Source organism: Tyto alba, unplaced genomic scaffold, assembly GCF_018691265.1.
Source record: "Tyto alba isolate M040663 unplaced genomic scaffold, T.alba_DEE_v4.0 Super-Scaffold_1000006, whole genome shotgun sequence".
In the NCBI taxonomy this organism is placed as follows: domain Eukaryota; kingdom Metazoa; phylum Chordata; class Aves; order Strigiformes; family Tytonidae; genus Tyto; species Tyto alba.
In genome coordinates, this window is record NW_024881272.1 from 16,449,816 (window position 1) to 16,473,893 (window position 24,078).

The window sequence follows — 24,078 nt, forward strand, 5'->3', positions numbered from 1 at the left end:
CTCATAATGTACTGCCTCATCCTTCTTAAAGCTTTGGCAAAGTACTGACTTTCATAAGTGCCTGACCTAATTAGACCTGACAGCTGTTTGTTTAACAGGGCCCCTAATTCTATCGGAACTACCCTTCTGAGACCATCTTTTCAAATACAGGGTTTGTTCGGATTTGAAGAAACACCTTCAGAAATATCAGCCTCCTAGTACAGACTTGACTGTGCTTGTGGTGATGATACTGGATATTTGGGAGGATTTTTTTATTCAGAAGTCCTTACACTTGCAGATTGAGTTGTTCTGTATCAAGCAGGGGATTAAAACAATCTCCTTAGAATGGAGCGGTGTTATTCAGCAAGTGCTAAATGCATCTAAGATACGTGTTTCTTTGCAGCCAAGCTGAACATTCCTTCAGAAGCCTTTCTCTTTTGCATAGCACAGCACTGCTCACACATAAGGTAAGCTTTTGTGGTAAGTTTTCCAGTTTTTTATTGCTTGTTTTGCATGCAAATCCATTAATTCTTTAGCTTCTGTAACATAGTAGAGGCCTAATTGTGTTCATCTGAAAGCTGACACGAAAGGCTCTCTGAAGGTAGTTAGTGTGCATATGCTAACATTGCTAACTTAGTTCAGAGCATGTTTGTACTTCTTAAGTGACTCCTATTTACAACTGTGGTTTATGATACAGAGTGATCTCAGAAAACTTTCTTCTTTTTGGATGAGACTAAACTGGAACATGTGCCCCAGCAAAGTACCTGATGTGCTGCAGCTGCTAGTGCACATTCGGTCCAAGAGGCCAGACTGGAGTTAATCTGAAGTAACCCCCAGACATGCAGTATTATGGTGCTGGGCTCTCAGCATTTAGTTTCACTATAGATCTGTTCTTACTGTGCCATCTCACTTGTGAATGTACACATAGACTTAGTATGTTGGGGAAATGGGACAAATAATTTTAACTTTCTGCTAGCAAAGTTCAGGGGTGGGGTGGGGGTTGGGGGGTAGGAGGGTGATATTTGCAAATAATGCTGTTTTATATAAACATGAGAACATGGAAATAAGTTCCACAGGAGGATGCTTTGGAAACAAGCTTTTCTGAATAAAATGTTCTATCTGCATGCCCATTTATCTTTGGAGAGGAAGGGGAGTTCTGTTTCTAATTCAGAGATGCACGGGATCTTTGAAAAGGGTTTCTACCCACAGGTAGAAAAAAAAGGCATCATAAATCCTCCAAAATGTAAAATGCTTGAGGAAAGTGAATGCTAGGAAAATCTTCGCTCCTCAACCCTGATGCTGCTGGATGACAGACGAGCGTGTATGTGAAGTAAACTGGATTATGCCAGATAGAAAAAGTGCCTTCTGAGTTTGCGCTGGGATTGCCTTGTGCTTGTTCAACCACAGATTGAGGTGATTTGCACATGGACAGGATCTGTTTAAAATGCCACATTGTGATGGGTGGAGGAGTGATTCTGGTTCTGGTTCTTAGAAATACACCTTTCAAACAGAAGTTTCACTGGGCATTTTCTTACTCTCTGATTTTGTCAGCAGTCCTCTTGAACCGTTATATCAGCAACCTTGTGAATAATACAGCTTCCACCAGTTTCTGTGCACTTCTTTACAGCTTGTTCATTGCTATCTATTCAAATAGTGCAACTCATTTCTTCACTTTTCATCTCCTTTCTATAATTTTTTTACTAGCAGCCATATCCAAGAAATATCATTTGAACCAAGCTCACCAGAACTTCCCATTCTTGTCCTTCAGGTCACTCCTCACCAATATCATGGACAGGGCCTCTGAAACACGTTAGAAAAAAATTTCAAACCTTCAGCTTGGATTTTTCCCCAGCAGTTTAAGACAGCTGGGTGCAAAACTTAACTTAATTCAGAAAACCCCAGCCTGCGTACATGTAGTTTTCTCTACACACACACACACAGATACATTTATATATGCACACTCCTACAGTTTGGGCAGACCTGTGTTAGCATTAATTGTGTTAGCTTTCTAGTGAGGCTGTGTCTAGGGACATGGTCTTCTACATGCATAAGAAAGAACATCTCACCAGTTAAGAAAATGGATGCTGGAAAGCATTATTCCTGAATATTGGCTTATGAGCACACGCAGTATACAAGTGTACCTATTTTCAAAGCTATATTTTCAGGTAATTTTAAAATTCTATTTATTTTAGAGAAAAATTTGTTTGTGTTTCTGGAGAGTTTACTAGGGGTGTTTTTATAATTTGCTGGACAAACCATTTAACCAGATTTGCCTTTGTAGTCAGAAGTGAGGAATAAGCTTGGAAATAAAACTGATACAATGCTGGTATGTAAAATAGCTGCTAAAACTATGGCATATGTAGGTGGAGGGATAACAGAATGCACATACCATATGACCCTATGTATTACATGTAGGTGTTCATGAAGTACATCGCAGGGAACTTTTACATTATCAGATTGTAGGCTTAATGAAAGAACTAACTATATCTCTGTTTCCACTGATTGCTTTCATTATGTTCTAATACATAAACGGAATGCCTCCTTTTTTGCTGTTGCTGCCAACAAACTGCAGATCATTAAGAAATCCCTAAGTGATAGTGACAACTGTGGATAGAGCTACCAGAGAAATTGTACAGTGTGCTCCATAAGATGAACTGTATTTTCCCCTCCTGTGTGAAATGATAGGCCCCACATAAGCTTTCTCTGTTTACTTTCAAAGATCCCACGCTTTACAAAGCAAAAATGGGTGACAGGCACAGCTGATATAGTTGAACATAGAAAACAAATATGTCCTACCATCATCCACTTGTGATGTAAAAAAATCTAATTAGGAGAGATTAGTTTAATCTTTTAGAGCTGTCTCCGTATACATGCAGGCAGCAAAAAAAGGATCCATTTTCTTAAAATAACTTGGCTTAGAATCTCAGGGTTAAAATGTTTCTTTGCTGAATAAAACTATTAAATTGTCTGATTGCTGCAGACATAGTCGTAGTGCTTAAACACAGTCTACAGCTGAGCAGCAGCACTGGTTTCTCTGTTTTGCACTGCCATTAATCAGAGAGGACTTCCCCCTGTGGCTTTATAAAGACCTTTGTTGCTCTGTCAAGATTGTAGCAGGGTGAGTCTCAGCTGTGATATGAACATATGTCCAACAGCAATTAGATCAAAGCCACTTGTAAAAGAGGAGGTTGCCATGTCATCCTTTGTGAAGGAAGCCAGGCTAAAGGCAGTGGTTTAGGTGGCCAATCTGTGCAGAGGCTTTGAAGGTCTTAAGATGGCACTGGGAAAGAAGCAGTGTGCTGAATGCAGCACTCTGCTGTCAGAGCTGCAGCATGGTCTGGTGTAAGCCTATCGATTGCTAAATTCAGTGAAATTAAGTTTTGTGGAGGAATCTCAAAGGTCTCTCCAAAGCCCTGTGAAGGAGAAAGAAGCAGGCAAACACTGCCACATCCTTTTATAAATTTTTAAATAATGAAGGCTGGCTTGGAAGAACAGTCACAGTGAGGCAGTGAGGGAAGTTGCAATAATGTTTATACAGAGCTATTGCTCAGCATGAGCACTGGTGGGAGATTTTGCTGCATTGCTGTTTCTTTCAACGCTTACAGATGAAAATCTGTAAAGAATTCAGTGTTTACTCAGTGCTTTTTTGCTTTTGGATCTGACCATAATACTTGGGGGTAATTTATGTGGGAGACGTGAAATGAGTCATTTAATATTAATACATAACTTGATCTAGTAAATATTAGTTGAAGAGCTCTCTGAATCCATCTCTGAAGGTCTGAGTCTGAACACACACAAGGTCATGTTCTTTTAGCGGTATGTATTTCTGTGTGAGCTTGCAGCTTGCTGACTAGAAAATAAAGATTCAAAGATCAGATGAGAATGAATTTTTTTTTTCCTCATGTGGTGTTGTGAAACAGTTACTTTTGTGTCTCACTGTTCTCAAGAGAGCGATGGCCCATGAAGAAAGGTACTGAACTATCCATATTTCTGCACACACTGATGTTACAAGAATAAACTTCCCGGGCCTTTCACAAGGGAAGTATAGCAACAGCAATCACATTACTTTTGTCAGAATAATTTGTGAAAATGATTGGGTTGAAAAAATATCATCTTCTCCAGTTACTTCAGTTCTGATTTGTCTAGAAAGTCTAGAAGAAATTCCCTGTCCCTAAAACATTGTCTCCCATAGAAAAAAACACTTGTGCCACTTTCATGAAACAAGTGGCACTTAGAAAGTATCGAAAATCCCATGAACTAACTTTTGAAGTAATGGGAAAGACTTCTGCCTTCTCTAAAGCTATATAAGCAAACATACAGTTGAAGGAATCTGCTAATAAAGTTATCAAGGGTAAAGTTACTTATTTGTCATGGTAATAATCAAGCATTTGAGAATTAATGGACATGTTGCACTGTTCTTAACCTGATGGAAATGAGGAAGGCTGTGATGTCAGTACCCCTGGGGCTCAGGCTCCTCAGAAAAAGCAGGAACATTGTAGACAATGATTAAATTCAGAAGACAGAGGCTTAAAGAAATAGTCAGTTGAGAGAAATACTGGATAGCTTTTGATAATAAGGTGTAATTGATATAGTGTAAGCAGGGTAGGAGGACCCTTTGCTAACTGTTGTTGACAGTCTGGAGGCTGGGAATACTCTACTGAACCTCCAGGATAAAGTCAGGGAAGATTGTTTGTTGTTGGCAGCCAGTGAAAACATGAAACCTGACTCTACATAATTCTAATTTACTTACCTCATTTCTAGGTCTCACTGTTACCTCGCATAAAGTAAAATGTAGACATATCTGATTTACTGCATGACTGTCCTCAGCCTCCTGTACTATCAGCTGTGAAATAAATGGTTAACTTAATTCCTAACCCAGACACCTTTTTGTGATTCTAGACGTAATACTAGAATATGTACCATCAAGCAAGAAGGATAGATGATATAAGCTGTCACCATATTTCCCCATTGAAATGCAAAAGTCAGAAAAAGAGTGAAGGCCTTTATTTATTACTTCATTCTTTAAAGATATTTTTAACTTTTTTTTTCCTCATGTTGTCCTGGAAGTTGTAAGATATGATTGAACTTGGAGAAATTAGTTTGTTTTTTTTTCTAAATGTAAAAATTAAATTTATTTATACTGATTTAAAATCAGTATTTAGATTTATTATACTGTATTAAAGATAGTGGTAATGACTGATGTAACCAATTATTTCACTTTCTTGACTTCTGTCAACAATATATATGAATCTTCTTTCTGAAAGTATGCAGCAAATCATTCTTCCATGTATGAACTGCTAGGAAAAAAGAAAAAAGTAAAAAAGTACTGGGTTTTATTTTCTTGAGTTGGGGCTTTGAAAGAATCTTCCCACACTTCAATAGTATGCCGGTGGTAGAACCAAGTTATTTTTGTTGGCCCTTACAGTCAGCCCCCTGGAAAGAAAAACAGTTCCTGCAAAAGGAAAATTAACAAAACACAGATTTTCATATGCCATGGGTATAAGTCAAATCCCTTGAGCTTGTTGTCTTCAGGCACCAAGCATGTGCCTTTCTAAATAGTAACAATCATAATTTGCATTGGCTTCTTAATGAAAAACTGAATGAACAGTTCATACACGAGTGGGGCTTTTCCTGGTTTTAGGAAGGGGTTAATATCTATGTTCATAAACTCTGCTTTTTTTGAAACTGCATTTCTTTTAGTGCTTGTGCTGTTTCTAATTGCAGCTGTCTCAAGCCAGCACTGATTTTGTGAGCAGGGTGCTGCTGTTAAAGAATGAAGATAGATCTCCACCGTGACTAATCACTCCAGAAGTTGATGTACCTCCTGGGCCTGAGTGGAGTGCTCAACACATTACTGCTAGGTACTATTTTTATCACAGTCCTACTCTATTATTTTATTATAGTGTTTTGCTCTACTTAAATTAGTAGAGCTTGAATCTTAACTACACAATTCTATGTAAGTCTGAGTAATGACGAGCTAGGAAAGGATATTTCAGAATTGGAAATTAATTATTCCTTATTTTTCTGTGCTGCCACAGAACCTGAGGCTGATCAGTCCAGTGTCTTCTGATTGCATTATTGAAGTTCTTCTGTGCTTTTGTCTCATGTTCACCTTTCTAATTCAGATTTCTAAGTAGTACAACCTTAATACATTTTAACACTCATATTCTGTGAAGCTGTTCCATTTAGGAAAGCAAGATTCTTTCCCTTTAGGTCCTCATGAATGTTTTATAAACAAAGCAGTCTAGAGAAATATAAATGTGTTCTTGATCATCCTAAAAGTAGAGGTGATTTGGAAGCATGTCTGACGATCAGAACAGAATCTTTCTTTAAGATTTATATGTTGATTGCACTTCATGTATTAATGCCATAAAGGAAATAGTTTGGTTTAGGCCAAAAGAAAAAGTACTTCTAAATTCTAACTCATTTAGCAGAATCTTAATCTTGGTAATCAATCTAGTAGTTGCTTTCTTAAAGAGCAATTCCTTTGGCATGTTAATTAGGTTGACTCTCATTGAGTTACTACTCTTACAAGGAAAATCTCTCTCCATCACTATCAACTAATGTAGCTAGCAAGCTTTAATGCAAAAAACCCTTAAAGGTTAAATAGCAAACACCACAATCTGGATAACCCTGCTTACTGCCCTCTTTTCCCCCAAGGTTATTGGTTTTGGCTTCTTTACTACTAATATTTTTAGTCTCAGAAAAACAGCTAGACTTTCCAGGGCAAATGAAAACAGCCATTTTATCTGTCAATCCTAATCCCATTTATGGTTTTGCACTACAAATGTTCTTGTTAATAGTAGAAGTTACAGGGTGGTGTAGGTATGTCATACATAGATCATGTTCCTAAACCTCTCACCAAAACTCTCAATACTACTAGGAAATCTCTTATTGAGACAGAAACTCTTAATGATGGATGGCTCAGTAAAGAGCCAGGAGGAAGAGGAGAGGCCAGGCCATTGTCAGACTACAGATTTTATGGCCTTGACATGAAGGCTTGAATTTCCTTTCACAGCTGTTGTAGAAAGATTGCAGTGTCCACCTGGGGTTTAGAGGAAGATGAGAGGAGTTGCAACAAAGCTGGCTTTTCCTCATTTGTTCAGCTGCAGGATTCATTCCTCAGAATAGCGGCAGGTTGGAGACCCCTGGGTTATGCAAGAGTGTCAGAAAGCCATCTGCCCATAGCTGGCAACTCTGTAAAGAGAACCTTGCTGGAAACTCCTGAGGAGCAGCAGACATGCCACACTAACGGCAGCTGCAAGTTGGTAACTGCTGGGAGCTGCTTGCAACCAAATTATAGGACAGCTTTCTATGTCAGAATGTTCTTATGAGACATCAGCCTCTTTACCTGCAGGACCTGCTGCCACTGGTGAAACTGCGAAAGTATTATCTTGCCTTGATGCTGCTCAGCCGATTTTATTCCTGGGTTCTAAACCCTTCCAACAGCTTAATTGCTCAGAAGTGCCCTGGACTAGGTAAATGTCTGAAAAAGAGCCACATGTGCTTCTTTTCAGTTACTTGGTGAAGGAGAACAAATTTTTAATGTTAGTGTCTAAATTTAGCCTATTATGTCTGTTGAGTACACTCAGCAATCAAATAGATTGGTTTCCTACTGTCATCTCTGTGAAAAAGAAATTTCTGTATTCTGACACTCAAGCTTGCAAAATTGGCCAGATAGTACATAGTTGGCGGTCTTTTTGCACAAATACAGTGTGGCAAACTCTGGAAGGACTAGCAATTAACCAATTTGATACAGAACGTCTTATTCGTCTTTATTCAGTTCTTTGGTTTCAGTGTCAAGACTTCAATAATGTTTCTTCCTGTAATGAGTTGAAACAGGCTTCATATCCCATCAGTGTGAAGCTAGGTCTCCCAAAGCAAAACTGGTATTCCTTTGCATGACATGATGCTTGCTTAAGATCCCAGAATTGTCTATAGTATTTAGACCTTTTTTCAGTTTACAGTATTGGGCAAAGTCATCAAGCTGTGGGTTGATTTTATGGAAGGCTGTTGTACTTACAGCACTTAAGTTATGGATCACCACAAGAAGTACAATTACAGTTGATGGAGTAACATAGAAAATTGCATGAAACTGTTGACCTACAAAATATGAAAAATGTACCAGGTTTTGCCATCATTGGTTTTGCATGGATATTCTTTCTGCAGAATTGTTATTTTGTAATTTGATCCCCCATAAGCAACCCAGACAGTTCTAGCTAAGTTTGGCCTTAAATATCCTGCTCCAGTCTCTTCTATGCCCAGTATGTCAGAAGAGATCTGTGCAATTTTTAGGATCCATTTCCAGCAGGGTTAGTCAGGGCTGGTGGCAGCCCTTTCCCAGTGCTGGCCACCTCCTCCCTGGTTGAGGTCTAAATTAATTTTCAGTTCATAAACTGTGGACCTGAGATTATTTTCTGAAACAGTCAAATAATTATTACTGATTTTTAACAAATACTTTTAACTAATGCTTTGTTGACATGTTAGGCCAAAATATTCTGACATGTTTTCCCAACCTTGTTTCTTAAAATCAGACAAAATCTCCTTCACTTAGTAGATTTTCCAGAAACAAAATGCTAGAAGAATAGAGGCAAGACAGTCTCAACAAATCATCTAATCCATGAGCAGTTTTACCTGTGTAATTCTTGATAGAGGCTTGAGTAATCTCCAGCAATGGCAACCCCACAGCCCTCCCATGCTCTACTGCTTCACCATTCTTATAATTAGGAAGTGCTCTCCATTACCTAACTTGCATTTGCTTTTCCACCCTCTCCCAGTTTCTAATGATTCATGAAGAAACTACTCTTCAATTGTTTACTTCCTATCAGCCAGCTATAAAGTAACTAGTTGATACAGGTAACAAATTCAAATGTTTTTTTTTGTTTTGTTTTTTTAACAGGTCCCTGTATCTGGTGTTTAGATTAATATGTCATTTTTTTTTTTCCTTTTGAAGGCTAAAGTTCATAGTGATTAAAATGAGTCATGAACCTAGAAAACAGAGCATACAATGGTTTAAATTCTTTTGTATTACTACTAAAATGTAGGTGGAGTTGCTGAATTTAAAAACATAAAAATATGAGATCTTGTATTCTTTAATAAAATGGCAACAAAATGGTTTTGCCTTTACAAAAATCCATTCCAGGCTGTGTTAATCAATATGCATTTATAGTGTCTGAATGGAAAACCTGATCTGTTTTTATCATAATAACTAAACAGTTTTATACAAACTAATGTCCAGTTGTAAATCCATCTTTTCTTGGAAAAATAGTTTGAAAGCACAAATGATAAATGATGCAACAGTTAACTGCTTTAATTGCTTGCAAGTCCAAGTTAATAGCTGGATTCAATGTTAATGATTTTTTTTTCATTTGAAATAGATGCTTTTCCTCTCTGTAGCTTTTTGATGTTGATAAATGTGTCAGAGGAAACAGCCTTCAAACAAAGGAAAACCATAATTTTTCATGTATGATAGTATATCAAGTGCAAAATTAAACGCTGCAGACAATGAAAGGAACCAATCTCTATGATAATATAATCTTAAAATAAGAACAGAAAGCTGTTATTTTGCTGTAAAGTCTGTTTCAGCTGAGAAATGGCAGTGCATCCTTTGCCACAGGTTAACCAGAAGTGTTGATGCAGAAGAATGAGCTTCTTTAGGCATATCAGACTTCTACTCTGGAAGAACTGGATCCTCCGGAAAAGACAAAAGGTGAAGTATTAGTCTTTGGATTTCAGATTGGGACCATGCACTCCACAGGATGCAGTGACTGGTACATTTATCGGCAGGTAAAAATCATGAATTCCTCAAAGAATCAAACATCATCTTTGTATGGGCCTGCTGTCTGGGATCTTGTCTGGTACAGTTTACAAAGCTGCTCTTTACAGACTAAGAGTAGAATACCTGTATTGGGGTTTTCTTTGACAAATGGTATTGTGTATGAGGAGAAGAGTTGTGGGTAGTAATATTTTTGTATTTTCACATGAAAAGATCTGCTGTTAGAAAACGTCATAGGCACCATTCAGTTCAAGGAAGTTTGATTTCTAATTTTCGTTTTCTTCCTCACATCCAGCTGCTCTTAGACATGAATCCAGTTAGGGCCCTAATGTTCACACAGAATTTATCTTTTTTAATATGGCTGAATGACATAAGTAAAGTAAAAATCAGAGAAGTATTTAAAAACCTTTCAAATCCTCTTAGATTTTATGATACTTTGTCTTAGAGCAAATGTATTTATTGCTTTCCACCTTATTTCACTGTTGCTCTTTTTTCTTCTTTTTTCCTTTCAGCTAAATTTTCTTAACAAAACTTAAAACTAGTGTCTTGATCATTTGACATACTACAACTACTTCTGTCCAGCAAAGGAAGTTCCCTTTGAGGTCCTATAGAGATAGACTACCTGTTTTAAACTAAAAATAACTCTAAAAGCACATTAGGGCATCTATGAGGCTATAACAGCCATGCAAACAGTTTTGCCATAAGACGACAACAATAGGGTCAAACTGAACCATGGGATGCATTGAAATGCTTACCTATGCTGACCTGATTTTAGTCATTAGCAATGACTCGTGATGAAATTTCCAGGATCAAAGGATTATCTGATTTTCTTCACAGACAAATTGAATGTACTTTCTTTCATAGCTTCCCAGCAGACTCTCTCCCACAGTCTACATTGCCGTTAAGAGCTGATGCATATAACATTGCCAGCCCATGATTTAATACAGTATGCAAGTCACCAATCCATACTTGAGCTAAATTACACAAAATACAAGGTTGTCTTTTGGAAGCTGGACTTCAGTTACTGATTGTCAAGGACCTGTAGTAGTTTGGTTCTCAAGTTCAGAGAAAAAAAAACATACAAGCAAACAAACAGAAAATCCCTATCTTTCTGATCTTCAGATGTGTATACTGAGAGAATTGGAAGCCACTGTTTTTTAATTTTGAGCAAATGGTTCTTTATGTAATTCAGTATTTTCAGTCTATGAAATATTATTTTATTTGGGCAAATCTGCTCAGATGTGTGACCCAAAGTGCCTGCTTGGGTTTCAGGAATTCTCTTTTTTCTTTGTTTATTTTTTCCCATAGAATTTAAAAAAATGCTAACTTGGTATTTCCTGGTATTACCAGAGATCCCCTTCTGTGATGATCATTCCTAGCTTGTAAGCACAATGATTTAATCCACAACAGAGGAATATTTTCTCCCCTCAGAGTAAAAGATTTTACAACAGAGTCAGTAAAAATTATTTCCTTTTCTAAGTATATAAACCTACCTATTTATTTGTCCACACAGAGAAACAGAGAAAACAAAAATCTACAATGTCAAAAGTATCTATAAAATGTGTTTGGGGAAAATCAGCCTGTTTTTTGTTAACCATTATGCAGTATCATAAATGGAGGCATAGGCAATCTTCTACTCAGGTTCATAATTTAGTCTAATCTAATTCACAAGAGGAAAGACTTCACTACAGTATTGACAGCTGATCCACAGCCAATTTAAGCTTGTCACTGTGCTTGGTTTATTACAGCTCTGTCTGGGTATTACCTTTCTCCATGCACGTTGCTGGGATTTCTGTCTGTTTACTTTGTGGTTCTGCAGACTTATGGGGTGCTCTCTGATCCTTCAAGTGAGTTCTGAGACACTTGTGCATCCTCAGGAAAAGGATCACAGGAAAGAATCAGAGAACTAACAGTACTTGGTCCATCCTTATCACATGACACATTGTGTACCAGCTTGAAACCAAGCTTCCTTTCTGCTTTAGCCTTCAATCCCTTCCAAACTAGTTAGCTCAGACAGAAAGGAATTATTGAATTCAAGTCTGAGGATTTTGTGTTTCTTGGAAATGAAGTAAGACTCGACATCTGAGCAATAACCCAGATAAACTGCAGCAAAGATAACAACCAAGGAGTCTCTCCAGTTCTCAACCCTCTGAGTTTATGGGTGTGTAGTGCTTGTTCCAAATGTCTTATAAGATGGAGGGCAATGGGTGTTAATGAGACCTTGTGGACCCCTGCTGGGAAGGGTCTGTAACACTGTATTCTGAGCTGTGCACAACATCTGTCAAGAAGAGCTGTACAATGGCAGATTTCCTTCTCTAATAACTGTGTCATCTGCCCTTTGCTACTGGTAAGGTTTTGTCTGGCTTTAAAAATATCAAGCATGCATAACTTCCGTGGTGGTGGTGTTTTGTTGTTGTTCTATTTTTAAAAAGCTTCAAGAGAAGAAGAGTGAAATAGGAAATGGATGCCTAGTTCTTGGTTGCTTTCTACCCTTTCACTGTAAGCAGAAGCTGTGCTTAACTAAAGCCATTAGACAAAGTTATAGTGGAAAAAAACAGGGCAGCTCCAGAAACCTGCTCTTAATTATGCTGTTGAGTATCTTTTTCCCTGCATGGCTCAGTTTGGAAAAAAACCACATTCGCACTTGACCCATCTTTTGTGGCTCTGCTGCTGTACGCATTATTGTTACATATTTTGTGCCTAGTTGGAGAGGCAGGGGCAAAGGAAATGAGACAGGGACAGCTTTCCTGTGCATGTGTTACAACCCTGGTTCTGGAGAGAGTTTGTCCTGGCTCTTGTATGGAGGAGAAAAGAGGTGCCACATGGCTGGACACAAAAATCCCATAGCTGGTCCTCAGAGCCCAAAGCTGGTGGCAAAGGATCAAAGGGATGTAGTTTCAAACCTCTGCCAAAACACACAGAGGCAGTAAAACAAACTGAAACAGGAGTGGAGGAAACAGACTGAAAACCAGGCAGGATGTTGCTCTGTGGTAAAACAGTGCCCTTGATTTTCTGTCATGACTGGGAGGTGGTGACTGTTCTAACTGTGTTGAAAGATCTGAGCAATAAGTGGCCTTTGATGGGCTCTTCTATGTTACTGAGGAAGGTGTCTGATATTAATGTATATATTTCTATCTGTATTAGAAAATTATTAATGTTGAAATGAATGATGACAAAAAGAAGCAAAAGTAAAGATAAAAGATTTTAAATTTATGCTAATGTATTTTACCTTTGGGTAAGCACAGTGCACTGACAGCCTACTAATGAGCCCAGCATTGGGGAAGTGTGGATAAAAAAGCCCCCACACTTTCTCTTTTGCATCTAATCCTTTTTTCTTGTACTGTCATAGAGTCATCCACTTTATATAAAAACTGTATACACTTATATCTGGTCTATCAGGCAGTTTAGTACTACCTGCTGCCTCTTTTTACCTCAGTCAGGATGCTTAAACAGCTCTTTAGAAGAGGTGGGGAAGCCACTGAGTTCATTGTGATGCTTCATGGGGCTCTGATGAAATCCTTGTTGTCTGGGTGTCCTTTCCAAATGGTGAAACAGGCACAGGATAACCATGGGCACATGCTGCACTGGACCTTGCTGCTGTGAGAAGGGGCCTCAGCCTTCTAGTCAATTCATGACTATACATGTTCATCTGTTGGTTGGTTTGGTATGGCTTTTTTTCATCTTTTTTTTTTTTTTATTTCTTCCAGCTTCGTTTTCTGGTGGAGCTTGTATGGCCTCTGTCATTATTTCTTGCCCTTGTCTGGCTGAGGAAAGCTAATCCACTATATCGCCAACATGAATGTAAGAATATTTAAGATGTTTTAATGCTCTGACTTGTGCTAGATAATGGCTAGAATTTTTCAGACAGAGATACTGAGACCTGTTTGCTGAGTATTATTCTTCAGTGGCAAAAGAACAGACTTTACTTCAAGTAGTTTAGTTACTTATAGCCATGTATTGTAAGAATTACCAGTGAGGAGAAAAAAAAAAAACGACCTCTAGTTTTCCTGAGATGCTTTGTGATCAGCCTTACCTGAGGTATCAAGGCTCTGTCAGGTTGTAGATTTCTGTCATTCTGTTATTGAGTAACTACTGCCTTACTACTTTTTTTTATTTTTATTAAAGATAGCTAAGAAATTTTTTTCAGTTGGAAATAGCTATATTGCTTCTATCGGTGACTTTTTTGCTTAGTAAAAGAGAAACCTATATGATTTCTATTGTGTTCCTTCTGTAGTGAGCCAACCTGTCATGCTATTTAGAGTCACACAGGCTGTGTTAGAAAAAGCATGTAATCATTTGTCATTTGCATTTCCATACTCCAGGTCACTTCCCAAACAAGGCAATGCCATCTGCAGGAACACTGCCATGGTTACATGGCATCTTCTGTAACATGAACAACCCTTGTTTCCGCAGCCCGACCAATGGAGAGGGTCCAGGTGTTGTGTCCAACTACAATAATTCCATGTAAGCAGAGCTATGTGTGTGAGACTAGGTTGCAGTAACACAGGCCTGCTGGGCAACTGCAGATAGCCTGTTCTTGGCACCTGTTGAGCCTGCTTAGAAGGTCCGTCGGAGCACTGAGGGATATTTTCAAGAATTGTTCTGTGGTATGAATGAAAAAGGAAAAGTGAGCGTTTAAGAAGACACCAGGGTGCAAATACTGAAAGACAAAAATTTTCAATTCTAGCTATTCAGTTTCATTTCAGCAACGTCAGCAGAGTTGAAACAGAGCTCATGATGGTAGGTTTGGGCCTTCTTGAGAAAGAGTTGTACTAGTCTCTAGGGAACACCTGTTCACTTAATAAAATCCATCCTTTCTATTGCCTACTGCTTAGTGAATGTCTCAAGACAAATATTTTTGATATAAGAGTAAGAAACCCCTAAGCTTTCTTCTCTCATCACTTCAGATGTCACTTTTGAATGAGGGCTCTGATGAAGTAGCTGCAAAGGAAAACCTGCACTGCCACTTCTGATGTAGCACCTGTTTTGGCTATCTACTTCTGAGACTTTAATCAGCATAGTAATCTTTGGATACTAAGCTTATTAATGAAATAGGAGGATGGGAGATTTCTGGACTGTTAGTGAAAAAGAGTTGTGGGAGTGCTTTATTGCGTTGTTTGTTATAGCTGAGTCATGAAAGACAGCATAGCAGACAAAGACCCATAGAGTAAAAACCTGTTAGAATAGCTGTAAAAAGTGCTCCGAATCTCCCTTTGCAAATAGTATACTTTGGAGCATCCAATGATTAGAATTCATGAGCTAACAATGTCAAGGTCATTAAAGCTCCAGTCACATGAAAGTCGGTAGCTTGGAGTTAACTTGGCATTTGACCTTTTGTTCCTAGTGAACAGGATTTAAAATAGTCAGCTGGACTTTTTTTGTGGGGTACAGTCACACAGTGAAGCTAGGGGGTTCTGTTTTCTATACATTCTGGCTTTCCTAGGTTGCTTATTACACAGCAAACTGTCCCTTTGTGAGTCACAGTAAATTCAGTGCATTACAGAGGAAGCAAATACATTGTGTTTTCTGAAAGAATTTATTCCTTCCTGTTTGTTGTTTCCTGTAAGCTAAAATAAGTTATGAGGACTGAGATATACCATTCCATGTATGGAAAACCATAACACTTAAAGAAATGTAGTGGCCTCCCCCGATGCTAATAAGAATTTTTTTCTACTTGTTTAGAAACACAGGACCTAATTGCATCCTTGCTTGAACTGCATGTTCTAACCCACAACCAGCAGGTGAACAGCTGCCTGTGACAGTTTGTCACTCCTGTTTTCCTGCCTCTCCTAGAATAAATGTTTTGAAGGGACTTAAACGCCACCCTTACATTCAAGGGGACTGGGGTGGGAGAGGGAGCAGGGTTCTGTGTCTGAGTGATTCCATGTCACTTCCCTGGCTGAGCAGGGATGCATGTGCCCAGAGTGCCCCATCCAGCTGCTAAAGCTGAGCCTGGGCCAGAACCAGAGCAGATTTGCACCATAGCAGTGAGGTGAATGCTGCCAGGGGAAGGTTCTGCCTCCCCAGCAGGATCAGCGTGGCTAATGAAGAAAGTGTATGAGAGACCAATCTTCTGCAACACCAGTAGCACCCTTAAACCTTTTGTGGACTTTCAAATCTAACTGAATCCCACACCACTGAAGACTACTCTGTTGTCACCACAAAACTCAGCTCTCAGCTTTGAGTTTTAATACTGTGGACAGAATAATTTCTTTTTCCCTCATCCCTAACACAGAGGAAGTCAACTTCATTTTTTATTTTTTTTTTTTTTGTGAAAAGTTCTCAAGAGTCATCAGTCTTAAATTATTGTTGGTTCACTATTTCTTCTTTCAGCCTTGCAAGAGTATATAAAGATGCTCAGGAGCTCTTACTGGAAGCCCCTGAAATCCGTGACCTTGGCAGAATCTGGGAAGAACTGGTCGTTATGACTCAGTTTATGGAAACAATGAGAACTAATCCTGAAAGAATTGCAGGTAATTGTTTTGACTGTATCCTTTAGACTACTGAATTTTTCCTTCTGAGAGCTGACTAGTAGTTACTCGGCAGACTGACAACATTATAATGTATTTCACATGTGGCTGTTACCCTCTCTAACAGTAAACAGAGTAAGTTAATACTTGTCTAGTGTTGTAACAAACACATTTTATTTGAGAGGGGCAATCATCTCCATTCTACAATCATCTTCCTTAAAAGAAGATAGACAAAGCTCAAAACACAAAAACATGCGTATCTCATCACCCAAAGTAAAACGTGGATGAAGAGATTTCATTTAATTATTATTACAGTAGAGGCAGAAGCAGTAAGAAAGGCGTCACTGCAACATGTAGAGGAATGGAAAGCTGGGAATATGCCTGAATGTATAGTAGGAGCATAACTCAGAGAAGAGTTTAAAGATACTTTGTTTCCAATGCTAGCTGAAATAGGTTTGGAAAGGTGAAAAAGGAAACACTTTCTTCTTGTTTTGATGGTGTGTTTAGAGAGAGAAGGCACTGCATATTTCTTATAAACAGGATTGCAAATTATATGACTCCCTTAATTTTTACTTCAAACAACCTGCCAAACTCAAAACACAAGTCCTGGGGAAAAATAGGAAATGGACTAATAATAACTTTTTAATATTTGGGCTTTAAGTACAGAATTTTAAAAGATACTCCTAAAACTAAAGGCACAAAAATGGACTGGCTTTGAGAATTGATCTGTCCCATTCTCAAGTCCTTTGTCACAAGAATAATATTCCTACTAAAGTCAAAAAGTCACTCTCCATATATTTTAAATAAGATGCCTGTAAACCATCTGATACACATGCTCTACTATCTTATCAGAGTTCTAACTAGAAGTAAAAAAGGGACGTTCTCATTGTAAATAACAGTGAGACAATCAAAATGCCTGAGAATGCAACCAATGAGAACTTGAGTATAATCTGAGCTGTGGTTTGTACACAGTTACAGAAACAAACCCCTCCCATTTGGAGGTGAGGAAAAGCACCACATACCATGGATTTGCAACATATTGCTAAGGGACCACACCCTATGGTCTGGGAAGTTGCCTTTGCATCCTGTATCAACTTTACTCAGCAGCTGGAAAATAGAGTACATTCCTCCCCACTCCTGTGAAATACAATGTTAATGGTTTTTCAAAATCTTTGGGGTTTTTAAATGTGTTTTATTGAAGAAAACAAAAAAAAATGTTTGGAATCTCCTGTTTCATAAAACAAAGTAACGAATTCAGCAAAATCAGTTCTGGAGCTAGACTAATAAAATGGGAATTGCCCCCTTTTTTCCATACAAAAAAAAGGTACAACAGAATTGACTATTTAAGTTCTCTGTGTGTGTAGCTTACTACTATTGCCTGTAAGTAACAGTCTTGACAGAATATTGTTATAACTGCAAACTTGAACAAATGCATGGAGGAGCAATTGAAGTTCTGCTCAGCCCCTGTAGCCCTAGGACAGAATATCCTTATTGCAGATGGAATTGTGAAGTTAGTTGTCAAACTCTGATAAGATTCTACTTAATTCACAGAATGGAGACAGCAGCAAATTTGTGCATCTTTATATGGAAATGTCTAAAGCTACCTACCCCATGTCAGTATGATACGTGCTGCTTTTATCAGTTTCAGTTACCCCTTCTAAAGACTGGAAGCACTAGTGCTTTTCAAGCATTCTTTACTAGTCTGGTGATGCTATGTGAACTACCTTTAATAAAGGGCTTAGTATTCAATGGACATGAGCAATATTCACTTTCCAAGCTTTCACTTGGAGCATACTGAGGCAGAATTCACACTGATATTGATTTGTAACAGGGACAAGTTACAAAATGTTGGCAATGTTTGACTTTAAGAGCAGCAGTATTTTGAATATTGCTATAGATGGGAATAGGGAAATATGGTGGCCTCTCACATGTGTTAAATTTAAAATTGGTTAGTCTCATTGGTTTATTTGAAGGTTTGTCAGTTTTTCATTTAATAGTTGTTAATATAGTTTAATATGACTATTAAGCTACAAAAAATTTATGCTTCTTCAAGAAAAATTAGTTTCTTCTCATGAAAGATTTTCAAGGGTCCATTTTTGCAATATTATAGAATAAGATTAACTAGCTAAGATTAATCAACAGCAAGTGATAAATTAGTGTAATGTAAAGGGTTGGGTAAAGTTACTTATACAAGACCCAGAAGAAGGAACGCTAACAACATTAGCACACTTGAATCTGAACATTTAAAATAAAGCATTACTTCAGAAAAAAAAACAGAGACTTTCAAATGCAGTCAGGAATGCTTTCAATACTCCCACTGCTGAAGTTCTAGTCTGAAACATCTTAGAGATCAGACGTGCAGTCAGAACACTCAGCATTTTTTGATGATCATTCTCCAGCAAAGGATTACAATTATTTTGAATTTCAAAAATAGTTTCGGACCCCATTAGTCACTTCTAAGTAAATGAACCAAAGTACATACTTTTTGCAGGTTTAAGCCAGGGTATGGGCTGTTCTTTAACTTCCTTTGTTTGGTATCTCCTGATCTCTGCGCTCCTTTCTTCATCCAGGAAGAGGAATACGAATTCTAGACATTTTGAAAGATGGGCAGACCCTCACTTCCTACTTGCTAGAACATGCTGGTCTCCCAGATACTGTTGTTTTCCAGCTGCTTAATGCTCAAGTGCGCCCTGAGCAGGTGAGTAGAGTGTAGTAGCTACTGAGCTGTTGTGTGGAATACAATCTCTTGAGCTGTATATGCAAAATAGCCTCAGTGAGGGCCTTGTGTGCAGAATACCTGCTGCCTTCTAGGTTGTTTGTACTTCTCCCTTTGTTTTTTTTGTGAATCTAGAGGAATAGGTGTTTGTTTTGTCTTTAAAAAAACGTTTTGAATATGCATTAAATACAGAAATTTGCTTCAATGGTGTAGTTGCTCCCAAATAACAATCACCAAGAAACGATACTGCCAAGTAATGCATTTGCTCCCATTATTAAAGACTTGGCTCAAAAGCGTAAGGCAGCTGTGCATCCTTTTGAGACAGCAGTCCTGATGAACAGCAGCAGACAACTATTTGAGGTTCTTAATTTAACATTTAAATTCTCTGCCCTATTGTCAGCAGAGTAATATTGTGGCTTTATGACATTGTCTCACATGAATAGGTGGGAGTGAAGAAGTAGACCCACTTTCTTAGCTTCTAATTGAGTAATACATCTGCTCAGAAAATTCAGAGTGAAACTGCAGGTCAAATTCCTCCTGAAGCATCTAAGCAGGGGAGTGTGTTTGACCAAGTCCAGGCTGCCTCTGACTCTGCACGTATTGGTGGCTGGGAGCTCTGGGAGGAATGCTGTATTAATGAATGAATGTTGCTGAATCAGAACTCTGGAACAATTTCTACACTGCGTCAGTGTGTGGGTGGAAGCAAGTGAATAATTGAGGCTGAAGGACACAATTCCTCTTTTTCACTGCCACATAAAACACAAATGCTGGAACTGTGTGTGGCCAGAAAGAGGGAGGGCATTAATGAACTTGCATGCAGTTCCTTTTGTGCACCACAGGTTCCAGCTGGTGTGACTAGTAGCCAGATTACTTATCTGCTGCATTCCTGATTAGCACCAGGGAAAACCCTCCCCTCGCCTTGCTTTATCATGAAGCAGTACCACAGGACCATACCAAAGCCATTGTCAATTGATACATCCTACTTACTTTCACACCTCTGTATCAGCTGAGATGGTGAAAATTTGCTTCCTTGCTGCTCATGACAAGAAGAATATATACAGATATCCTGCTGGGTTTCTCTTTCCCTTTTTGTCCCTAACATCTTCATCAGAGATCTGCTGTGCCAGGAGAACTGTGTGCTGCTATGTTAGTCTCTGTTAGCTCCCCAGTGGCATTCATTCATCTACTGTTAAAAACTCTGCCTGCAGGACTGAAGTTTTCAACACCACTGCTGCAAGTATGATTGAAACCTGATGGAACATGGTGTCTTTCTGCTGTATTTTCTGTAGATGGAGAAAGAGGTGTAGTTCATATTATGCTGGAAATTAATGAAACCTGAACATCAGCTAGAGAGAAAGCTGGAGGAGACCTGATGTTAAATACCACTTTTGCTGTCCTCCATTAAATTTTCTTGTTAGCAGTAATGACAGGGATACAAGATCAGCTCATACAAGCTGATTTACAGCTATGAGGGAAGCAAGTGCTATGATGACTTCCTCCAAGAGCAGCTGATACAGGAAAAACTAATCTCATAATTTTCAAAAGACCACAAAAGAGTTATTTTCAATAGGAATTGAATGCTGGATCTCCTATGGGAGGTAAATTGCTTAATTCCTATAGACCTTCTTGATAAGCAAGTTCCTCAGGCTGGATTTATGGTTGGTTCAGGTAGAAGTTGCAGAGCCATGACTAGAGCCTAATCTGTGGTCATCTTAAACCTCAACCCATGATAGTTCATCTCCAGTTCTTCATGCCAGCCCTCTGTTGGCTTATGTATTGCTGTACACCCTTTCCCCCTGGCTCTGATGGCACAGAGCTGATCAACCTGCAAGCAACTTGTTTACAAGATCCTGACCGTTCCCAGCAGCTGGCTGCAGATCTAGGTCCCTGGGAGTGCAGGAAATGACACACTGAGCTGAAAGCTAAACCTGATCAAACAGCCAACTATCTGAAAAAATAATTTGGACTTCATCTTCCCAGCTTTGGCCAAACAGTGACACATTGATTTTAAGGGAAAAAAAAAAAAAAAAGGATTGAAGTTTTCCTCTGAAGGCCTGCTTTTTTGAGTCATTCTAAGATAAGGATAAGAGACTGATGTTTAAACACAATAAGTAGTTCAGGAAAGATTGGCAACAGCCCACTGTACTGGAAAATTTGGAAGGGCGGAGGTTTAATGTTTTTCTAATCCCATCTGTTCATGAACATTCTTGAAATGCAGTTACAGTTTGTAAATAACCTCTCTTCTTTTTTTTTTTTTTTTTTTTTCTGTGTTTAATCCTTCTCAATTATGTTAATGTCACAGTTTCCTCGTTTCACATGTCAAAACAAAGTTCCCAGGCTGCCTCCCTGTGCAGCTCAGTTTCATTGCAGTTCACACTGGATGATGAGGACCATGCCAGATCAGGCATATGTGGTTAACAAATGCTGTTCTTTTCACACACGTCCCCAGGACATAAGTGACTGAGCAAATAAGCAAATTCTTTCACTGACATAAAGTCAGTTAAATCCAATTCAAATGTTCCAGTTTGAGGGATGGTGAGGGTTTTTGGTTTTGAAGGTTTTTTGCATTGCCTCTTTTGCATTCTGCCTCTCTCCACAATGTCCAACTTGTGTTAACAATGCCTTTATATGGGTACAGGTGCAGTGATGATGATGACAGTACCTCTCAGATACTTTTACTAAAAATTCACATTCCTTTTTTGCATCATAATTCCAATACACAATCTGTGCCTAATTCAGGTGCTTTTTTTGTAAACTGCAGCTCCATAAGCTGAAAGTCATGGCAGTCATGATAGACAAAATACAATGTTGTACTAGGCCTCTCTTCCTCTGTCTTTCCTATTCTGGATGTTGACTTTCCACAGCCACACTTGCAGTTCTGTTGGTAGCCTCTGACATCTGAAGCACTTAATGAATAATTCCTCAAGCTTGAATCCACTCCCCACAGCAACTAAATTCAGGTTTTTTTCTCATTTATCTGGGTTTTTAAATATTTCTCTTTACAGGCACCACCAAATAAGTCTCAACTGTTAACTATAGGAGATTTGCAGATATAAAATTTTGATATATTAAAAATCTTACATGGCCTTGTTAATTTTCTTAGATAGGAAATAAATGTGCACCTATGTCTGACCTGGTATAGGTGCGGTGTGTTTGTTTTGATCCAAATGTTGTAAAGACTGGAATGCTCAGCATACGATCTTTCTAAAGAAAATTGCATTTGGTACACATTTTGATGCTTTCTCTTTCTGTGTGTCTTACTAACTTCATTTAGTCTAATGATATTGTGTCAGTGCAGAGTTCATGCTTGTCTGAAAGTCTGTGTTTGTCACAAACACAGTAGGCATCTGCAGTCATCACAGTGTTGTGAGCTTTTTTCCTTAGAATTTGTACTGTGAAAGGAGATGGACAGAGGATGGGAACATTCGCTTATAAACAATTTCAAGTGCTACTTTTTATTATATTGCCATGTATTCTGCCCAGTATAAAGTGAGTAGAACTGAATCATAGACTACCAAGAGTATTCCATTACAACAATGTGAATTCCAGGTAAATCTCCTTATTTCTATGGAGTTACTTTGCATTAACATTGGTTTAACTATAAACTAATCTGTTCCCAGTGGTTGAACACTGAAGATAATAATTGTTTTTTTCTGTTCCATGTTTATATTAGAAGTGGTAGTCAGTAGATAGGTGTGATTTAATGTAAAATGGCTTGTAAATCCTGGCTGTATGCCGGTGCACAGTGACAGTGAATAATGGCTGTGGGGAAGCTTTGGGTTGGAATAGTCATAACTGAAATAAAATACTGAGGGAAATCAAGCTTGAGAATTAATAGAACTGGCCTTTTTCTCTTAGAGCAACTGACAAGAAAAATATAACTAGCCTAAACACAAAAGGTAATGTGGCACAGTCCATTGGTCCTGCAGAAATACTTTCAAGCAAGCTGTAGCTCTCCCTCCTGAATCACAGGGATGGGTGAAATGGCATCAGTTGTGCTTAGATGACAGAGAGAAAGGAAATAAGATTTACAAGAACTTTTGCAATGACAAAATGACTCACTAATGAGAAGAGGAATAATGTAACTGAAGTCAAGGTGATCTAGCATAACATCAAGTGAAGGTGGTTCAAGAGTTGATGCTTCAGCTGACCACATCCTTCTGCCATGCATGAAAATGTTGACAGGGGCTGATATCAAGGTGTCTACTTCCAATAAATTGTTAATTGTTCCTGAGCAATATGAAGGTTCCACAGCTGTGAATGAAACATTGTTTTTGGTTGCAGTTTGCCTATGGTGTCCCTAGCTTGACTCTGAAGGACATTGCTTGCAGTGAGATGCTCCTGGACCGCTTTATTATCTTCAGCAGCCGAAGAGGTCTCTCTTCTGTGCGCAAGGCCATGTGTGCCTTGTCCCAGGAGAGCCTGCAGAGAGTAGAAGATGCCTTGTATGCAAACATTGATTTCTTTAAGCTATTTCAGCTGGTAAGTATTAGCACAGTCACCCTGCCTTATGTTGTCATTTTTTTGGCTGATATTTCATTGCCCTTCAAAAATTTTCTTTGTAATGCATCACCAATGTTCCAAGTGGCCTTTGTTTATTTACCCCTGCAAATGTAAGGTTATGGATGTGTAATTGTTAACCTACCATCAGCAGGACACTAGACCGTTCTGAGTATGCTTTGGGATGAAACAGATGAAATTCCCAGTACAACAGAACTAAAAGATTCAAATGTGATTTTAAACTCAGAGTGTGTGTGGAACTATTACGTGGTCTTTCCAGTCTGTATGGCAAGACCTACAGGGACTTTACTGAGGGTTCTGAAAATACCCCCTACAGTCCATCCTGTCTTTGCTCCATCCAGCATAACAGAATTTTACACTGAAGTCAAAGCCCCGATGCAGCTTGAGTTGGGATAGCAGTATGAGCCTTTTTAAAAAAACAAAAACAAACAAATGAAAACCCCAAACAAAACAAACAAACAAAAAACCCCAAACAAGTTGTACTGGCTTTCATCACTCTTTCTATAGAACCTTTTCTTTATCTCTGTTCATTTTCATTGTCGTTCTTTGTGCTGTTCCTGTTTCTACTGTGACCTTCTTGCCATAAACCAACCACATCTGCAACCTTGGATCAGTAT

General features: G+C 38.5%; 1 protein-coding gene across 1 annotated transcript in view; it reads left to right on the plus strand.

Moving 5' to 3' along the window:
* Positions 1 to 257: 257 nt before the first annotated feature.
* Positions 258 to 24,078, plus strand: part of ABCA4 (ATP binding cassette subfamily A member 4) — an 81,669-nt gene continuing 57,848 nt past the window's right edge. The window contains exons 1-8 of the mRNA XM_033000400.2: positions 258 to 446; positions 5,704 to 5,840; positions 9,596 to 9,688; positions 13,462 to 13,555; positions 14,077 to 14,218; positions 16,088 to 16,227; positions 18,795 to 18,922; positions 23,225 to 23,422. Of these exons, the coding sequence (XP_032856291.2) occupies positions 9,623 to 9,688; positions 13,462 to 13,555; positions 14,077 to 14,218; positions 16,088 to 16,227; positions 18,795 to 18,922; positions 23,225 to 23,422 (768 nt within the window). The 5' untranslated portion in view covers positions 258 to 446; positions 5,704 to 5,840; positions 9,596 to 9,622. The remainder of the gene's footprint in view (positions 447 to 5,703; positions 5,841 to 9,595; positions 9,689 to 13,461; positions 13,556 to 14,076; positions 14,219 to 16,087; positions 16,228 to 18,794; positions 18,923 to 23,224; positions 23,423 to 24,078) is intronic.